Source organism: Netta rufina, assembly GCF_964035555.1.
Source record: "Netta rufina genome assembly, chromosome: 27".
NCBI lineage: Eukaryota > Metazoa > Chordata > Aves > Anseriformes > Anatidae > Netta > Netta rufina.
The window spans coordinates 4,315,127-4,322,589 of NC_140151.1; the positions used below are offsets into that span (position 1 = coordinate 4,315,127).

Sequence of the window (7,463 nt, forward strand, 5' to 3'; positions counted from 1 at the left end):
TGGGGCTGAGCTGAGTTTTAATGCTGGACAAGAAGCAAAGGCACGCGTGGCACGGCCCCGGGGCCGGCGTCTCGGGTCGCAGCCGTCACGGCCGGGCCGGGGAACCCCCGGGGACCCCCCCCCCGGCACCACCCGGAGAGGGAAGGAGAGGCACGGCCACCGGGTTGTGGGCGATAAGGCACCGGGCAGAGCGAAAAAAGGGTCGGGTTAAGGCACCGGGTGGAGGATTGGTCCCTGTTAGAGGCACCCCATAGGGGCGGCAGGAGCTGGGGGGGCTTCGTGCCCCCGTGGGTGGCCGCAGGGGGGGGGGTTGTGGGGTCGTGGCTCCTCCGCTCACACGGGCGCCACGTAATTGCCGGGGAAAGTGCCGAATTTCTGCGTCCTCCGGGACACCCCTGGGGAGAAAGGCGAGGCGGTGAGGCCGGCGGTGACCCCCCCAAGCTGTCCCCATCCCGTCCCCGTCGGCCACGCACCCACGAACCAGCCGTCGTCGCACTGCTGCATCACGTCCACGCGGTCCCCTTCCTGCAGCTCCAGCTCGTCGGCGTTTTGGGGTCGGTACTGGTAGAGAGCCCGGTACCTGTGGGGTGCCGTGGTGAGGGGGCTGCTGGCCCTACACGGGGACACCGGGACCTTCCCGGCCCTACTTACGGGGTCCATTGGATTTCGGAGCCGTTGTAGGATGGGGAAGGGGTAGGGGGGGTGCTGGCGGGTGCCCCCACGGCTGGGCGCTGTGAGGGGAGAAAGGGAGAGGTGTTATGGGGCAGCACCCGCGGCCCTAATAGGGTTACGGGATGGGGATGGGGGCAACTCACCTGCTCGGGGGGCCAGGCGAGGGCTGGTGAGGGGCTGGGGGCCGGGGCTCCAGCACGGGGCAGCTTTGGGGAGGGGGGAAAGGCGAACCCGAGGGGGTGAGGGGAGGACGGGCACCCACCGGGGTCACCGGGACCCCGCTCCGGCACCCGCCGAGGGGTCCCGGGGGAGCCGGCGGGGAGCTGGGGGCCACGGGGGCCGGGGGAGTGCTGCGGGGAGGGGGCCACGGCGGGGAGCCGGGGGCTGGCGGGGGTGGGCGAGGGTGGGAAGTCGTCGGGCGAGGCTTTGACCCTCGGCTCCTTCAGCACCTGCACGTAGCTGGCGGGGAAGATGCCCTGGCGGCTGGTGCCCGAGATGCGCCCCTCGTACCAGTGCTCGTCCACCCTGCGCACCAGGCAGACCCGCTCGCCCTGTTGGGGGGGGGAATGTGGGTTAGCACGGCTTGGCACGGCTTGGCATGGCTCAGCATGGCTCAGCATGGCTCGGCACGGCTCAACTTGGCACAGCTTGGCACGGCTCTGCATAGTTTGGCACGGCTCAGCACAGCTCAGCACGGCTCGGCACAGCTTGGCATGGCTTGGCATGGCTCAGCATGGCTCGGCACAGCTCGGCACAGCTCGGTGCAGCTTGGCACAGCTCAGCACAGTTTGGCACAGCTCAGCACGGCTCAGCACGGCTCAACATAGCTCAGCACGACTCAGCATGGCTCGGCACTGCTCAGCACAGCACAGCATGGCTCGGCATAGCTTGGCACAGCTTGGCACAGCTCAGCATGGCTCGGCATAGCTTGGCACGGCTCGGTGCAGCTCAGCATGGCTCAGCATAGTTTGGCACAGCCTGGCACAGCTTGGCACAACTCAGCACAGCTCAGCACAGCTCAGCACAGCTCGGCACAGCCCGGCACGGCTCGGCACGTCAATACCTTACGAAAGGAGAGCTCGACGGGCAGCTCCCCGCGGAAGTTGTAGAGCGCCAGGGCCTCGCCGTACTCCAGCACCTGGATGCTGGGCGCCTTGATGGGCTTGGGCACCTCGGTGGGGGGCAGCACCTATGGCATGGGGACACAGGGGGGTGGAAATCATCTCCAGGCTCCCCAAAATCCCCCCCAAAACCCCCCGGCACCCCCAGGCTCACCTCCACGTAGTTGGAGGGGAAGATGCCCACGCGGCCATGGTGCTCGCCCTCCAGCCAGTTCCTGTCCACCTCCTTGTGGATGTAGACGATGTCCCCCTTCTGCAGCGTCAGCTCCCTGCCAGCAGCAGCCCTCAGGGACACTGGCCCCAGGGGGGGGGACACCGGCGTGTGTCCCCCCCCTAAGATCTGGTGTCCCCCCCCCGAGGACCCCTGGGGACACGGGGACGTCGTCACTTACTTGGGGGACTCGGCTCGGAAGTCGAATTTGAGGCGGGCAGCTTTCATCTGGGGGGAGAGTTGGTTAAGGGGGGGCCCTCCCTGGCCATCCCCGACCCCCCCAGGAAGGGGCCTCACCTTCTTCTCCTCCCTCTTGACAGCCTCTGCGGGGTCCCCAAAATCCGACAGGCTGGGGAGGGTGCCGGGCCTGAGGTCTGCAAGGAGGGGGGTGTCACTTTGGGGGGGGTGTCACCGTGTGGGGGGGTCACCAGGAGGAAGGGAAAGGGTGCACGGGGTGCCCCAAATCTGGGCTTAAATTATGGGGGGGGGTCTCACCTCTGCTGGGGGCCGCACGGCTCCGCTCCCCGGCCAGCCCCAGCCCCCCCCTCTCCATGCTGGGGCTGGCGGGCGGGTGGGGGGCACCGGGGGGGCTCTGCAGCCGGCGGGGGGACAGCAGCGGGCTCCTGCGGGTGACAGCGGGAGACGTGCCACCAAAAATGTTCCATCCTGGGGCGCAGCTCGGGGACAGACCCCCCAGTATTGAACCCCGGAGTCCTGGTGCAATGGGGGGGGGGGGTCCTGGAGGGGTGGGTGGCCGCCCCGACCCCCAGGGGCTGCTGTCACCGGTGTCCCCTCCCCGCGGCGTGGGAAGCCAGCACCCGGCACCTCCCCTGGGGCTGAGCCAAGCGCCGGGACACGGTGTCCCCGCGCAGGCCGGACAGGGGAAAGGGTCAGCCTCGTCCCAGCCCCGTCCCACCCAGCGGGCAGCCAGCCCAGCCCCGGAGCTGCTCCGGGCTCCGAGCTCCCCACCCGTGTCCGGCCGTGGGGAGGGCGCAGCCAGCGGAGCCACGGGGGGCTCGGGGTGGTGGGGGGGGGACGTGGGGATGAGCAGGGCGTCAGGGTGGGCACCCCAAAGTAGCCAAATCTCCACGGGGAATGAGCCAGCCATGAGTGGGGTCCCGTCCCGTGGTGGTCGCATGGCTGGAGAGGGGCTGGGGGCTGCGGGATTTGGGGCTGGGGGATTTGGGGCTGGGGGATTTGGGGCTGCGGGATTTGGGGCTGTGGGATATGGGGCTGGGGGTTTTGGGGAGCGAGCGGCCGTACTCACCGAGCCGCCGGAGAGGCCGGAGCAGGGGAGCGAGCGGTGGGAGCAGCCGCCGAGCTCTGCCGGAGAGAGGAGCGGGAAGGGGGTGGGAGAGAGAAAAATTAATCATCCGAGAGGCCGAGTCTCCGCGGGAAGCGAGGGAGTCCAGCTCCGGCTGCGCACAGCCAGCGGCAGCCAGCCGGACGGCGCCGCCGGGCTGGGTCCTAGCTTCCACGGCGCCACGGCCACGGCACCACGGCCACGGGCACGTCCTGGTGGCCAGCTGTGCGCCCGTCCAGATGTGCAGGGCTCCAGCTGTGTGCGCCCATCCTGCTGGGTTGCGCATCGGGCTGGGTGTGCGCCCCCCTTGGTGCGCCGCCGGGGTCCGCCGGGCGCACGCCCAGCCGGGTGGGCGCACGTCTGGCTGGGCGCACAGCCGGATTGGGTGCACGTCTGGGTTTGGTGCACCTCTGGGTGGGCGCACGCGTCCGGATGGGTGCACATCGGGGTGCTCAGACAGCTTCCGTCAGCCCCTCGGGGGGGTGGCAGGGGTGTGGGGTACCTTGCGGGGCTGCTGGCGCGTCTCCATGGCCCTCATGTCCTTGTCCAGCTCCTCGCTCAGCTGCTCCAGCTCCTGCTGCAGCAGCACCTGCGTGGGCAGGACGGGGCTGTGGGGAGCGACCTGGGCACCGCCCTGTGCCAGCGGGACCCCCGCTGCCACCCCCAGTCCCCTCCCAGCCACCCCCCAGCCACCAGGGCTTTGGGTTCAGCAGCTTACCTCGATGGGCTGAGCTCGTGCTGGGGGCACCGCTGCTGGGGGCTGTAAAAGGGCACGGGGCTGTTATTTCTGGGCACCCCGCAGTGCCCGTGGGCACCCCCCAAGGGGCTTTGTGCTGTTTCAGGAGGAATTTCCCCCATTTTACCTGCCCGGGTTGCTCCAGCACTGAGGATTTCCCCGGTTCGTAGTCAAAAATGCTGCCGGGCTCTGCGTCGGCACCGGGGTCACCCCACTGGGCCCTGTGGGGAGCCGGGGGGAGCTGAGCCCCCCCGTGCCATGCGGGCACCTTGCTGGGGACAGCGTCCCCGTGCCCCCATGGTGATGCCACCCCGTGCCACCACACTCACCAGTCCGTCCCGTTGGGCACACCGGGACGCTCGTTTTTTGGCAGCCCTTTCCTCCGCGGCTCTGAGGGGGGGGGGACACGGAGACACCACATTGAGCTGGGGCTCCTGGGGGGGGTCCTGGGGGTCCCCAGCCTTGCGGTGCCGTCCCCAGGCAGCACCTACCTGTGGGGCAGTGCTGGGCATCCCAGTCTGGCTCTGTGGGGAAGGAGAAGGAGGTTGAGGGGGCACCGTGCCGTGCCGCGGCACCGGCGGCACCGGCGGCACCGGGACTCACCGGGCAGCTTGCGGTGGATCTGCTGGAACATGCTGCGGTACCAGTCCCGGGGGCGGTCAACGCTCTGCAGGGACACGGTGGGGATGGTGAGGAAGGGTCCCAAAGGGGTGGCAGAGCCCGGCCCCACGCCCCCGACTCACCGAGCGCGAGGCGATGGGCATCCCCGTCTCGTCCACCGGCCCGATGCCGTCGTACTTCACCCAGCGCCGCTCGCGCCACTTGCTGTCCTTGGTCCATGTGGCCGACCAGCCCGGTGGCCTTGGGCAGCTGGGGGTGGGATTTGGGGGTGCGGCAGCCCCCGGGCCCTGCATGGGGTCCTGAGCGGGTGTTGGGGTGCTGGGAGCCTTCGCCTCCTTGGCCGGCCAGGTCTGGTACCAGTCGTTGGCTGGGGACGAGGTGATGGGGAGGGTGGTGACGCCCCTGGGTGTCGCTGAGCAGCGCGTGGGGGCAGCTGCTGGGTCCCAAGGGTGCAGGGCAGGGGCCCCAGGGGGGCTGGGGGCAGGTACCTGGGGTTCTGGGGGCGGCTCGGGCGTGCTCAGCTGGGGAGGGGTCGTGGAAGTCGAAATTCAGCGTGTTGGAGCCGCGGTGGTGGATGACGGGCACCTGCTGCACGAGGACGGGGCGAACGGGGGGGGTTGAGGAGCGGGTCCCCAAATCCCCCCTCGACAGGCACAGGGGTCCCGCAGCCCCCAGCCCCACTCAGCCACATCACCACGTGCTGGGGGGGTCCCCACAGTCCCGCCGGGGGGCACAGGGGCACAGGCTCTGGGCTCAGAGCCAGGATAGGGCCCCCCATGGGTCCCTATAGGACCCCTCACGGCGGGTCCGTGCCCCCCCAGCCCCCTCGGGGCTCCCCCACTTGTTCTCCACGTGGCCACAGACGGATCCAGCCCCCCCAGGCTTGGCACCACCTTTGGGAACCCCCCACCCAAACCCACGTCCCCCCACCACAGGCGGCCCCGTGCCCCCCGGCTCCACCAGCTCCACTCGGGGGGCTCTGCCTGGGGGCCCCCAAAATCCCCGTGAGCCTTTTAAGGGAAAAAAAAAGACACCCAGGGGAGGGCTGGCGTGGTGGCCAAGTGGTGGCACATCGTCCCGGCATCCCGGTGCCAGCCACGTCCTTGCCGTGCCGTGCCGGGAGCCGCCGGGCGAAGCGCGCCCGGGCATGTGGGGGCAGAGGGGGGGGGAGAGCGGGCGCAGCCTCCCCCCCGGGGCCGAGCAACGAAACAGAAAGTCCAAAAAGTATTTTTCCCCACCCTGCCGAGCAAACAGGGAGGGGAGGAGGAGAAGCAGGAGGAGAGGAGAGGAGATGAGAGCAGCAGCGGGAGGAGTGGGAAGGGCGGCAGAGGCGCAGCTCATGAGTCACCGCCGCAGCGCGCTGCCAGGGCTGCAGCTCGGGGCGGGGGCGCACCAGGATGGGGATGGGACCCCCTCCCCGTCCCCTTAACCCCCTTGTTCCCCCACTTTGGGGTGGCTCCTGCACGATGGGAGCCCTTTGGGGTGCTGTCAGCACCCGTGTCCTGCTCGCCCCCTGCCCAGGAGCCCCCCGAGCATCACCGTGCGCACCGGGCACGGCGGCACCGCGTTGCGCCCCTCACCCGTGGGACCCCTCGGCGTGGGGTCTTGGGCGCCTCGGGGGATCCTGGCAGGGCCCCAAGCACCTCGCAGACCCCTCCTCAAAAAGCCAGCTGGCTGAGGAGCCCCTCCCGGGTGCGTTTTCACCCCCGGCACCCCGCACGTCACCTACGTGGGACCCCCGGCCCCCCAGTCCCACCACCGCCAGCTCCGCACGGAGCCCGCCAGTAATTAACGGGATTAACACCCCAAGAAACATTCACCCTAAAGCGAGCAAAGCTGGGTGCAGGCACCCACACCCCCTGCACCCCATCGGACCCCTGCAGCCCCCCTGCACCCCCTTGGAGCCCCCTCTTACCTCCCGGGCGGGGGGCCCGCGGGCAGCGGGGCCGCGCATGGGGCCCGTGGAGCCCCGCGGGGCGCGGGACGGAGGCGGTGGGCGGCGGGGGGAGCGGGGAGCAGCAGGCAGGGGCGAGGAACGAGCGGCCCGAGATGTTTCTCCGCGAGCTCAGCACGCAGCGGGTGGGTGGCGGGGAGAGGCCCCCCAAGCCCAAACCCCCTGCAGCATCCCCGAGCCCCCCCCTCTCTCCAGCAGCAGCCCCAAGCCCCGCGGATGATCCCGAGCTCTCCGACGGGTGCCCGCGTGCCCTGGTGCCCCCCACCCCGGGGCGCGTTTGTGTCCCCCCCTCCCCACCCCCAGTGCGCCCCGCTCTGGAGCAGGGCCGGCCCATTCAGAGTTTCCAGTGACATTTCCAGGAACGGGATCCAGGGAGCAGAGCCAAGAGGCTGAACTCATCCCACGCCCCGCGCACGCCTTCCCGCTGACGACACGGGGCCAAGCCCGGCGCCGACGGCTCCCCGCTGCAGGCACCCCCCGTGGGGTCCTCCCTGCTGGCCCGAGGGGGGCTTCTGGAAGGGGGTTTTGGGGAGAAAATGGCTCGGTTGGGGTCTGGGGTGCGGAGAGGGGCTCCGTGCTGCCCTACAACCCCTCAACGGGGGCGCACGGACAACGCAATCCCCGTCCCCACTGCTGCCTGGTTTCCTACAGTGACCTCCTATCCCTTTTTTTTTGGGGGGGGCAGGATTTGGGGACCCCCCCGTTGGACACCCCAACTCCCCGATGCCCCAGGGTGGGCGCGCGCCCCCCGAGCCCACCTCGTTCCCTCCGGCTGCTCCCCACCACCACGCTCGCTTCCCGGTTTCGCCGCTCCCCAAAACTGCTGACGGCCCCGAAACCGGGCA

General features: G+C 70.2%; 1 protein-coding gene across 1 annotated transcript; it reads right to left on the reverse strand.

Moving 5' to 3' along the window:
• Window positions 1-6,752, reverse strand: SORBS3 (sorbin and SH3 domain containing 3). Its single transcript, XM_084302211.1, has 19 exons — window positions 6,580-6,752; window positions 5,153-5,252; window positions 4,787-5,031; window positions 4,647-4,710; window positions 4,535-4,567; window positions 4,373-4,433; window positions 4,171-4,264; window positions 4,026-4,067; window positions 3,810-3,896; window positions 3,272-3,327; window positions 2,500-2,627; window positions 2,302-2,378; window positions 2,186-2,232; window positions 1,948-2,062; window positions 1,736-1,861; window positions 816-1,223; window positions 652-731; window positions 474-580; window positions 1-395 (listed from the first exon to the last, which is right to left on the reverse strand). Exons 1-19 carry the CDS (start codon window positions 6,616-6,618, stop codon window positions 334-336), a joined length of 1,971 nt encoding a protein of 656 aa, XP_084158337.1. The 5' UTR covers window positions 6,619-6,752; the 3' UTR covers window positions 1-333.
• Window positions 6,753-7,463: the final 711 nt, after the last annotated feature.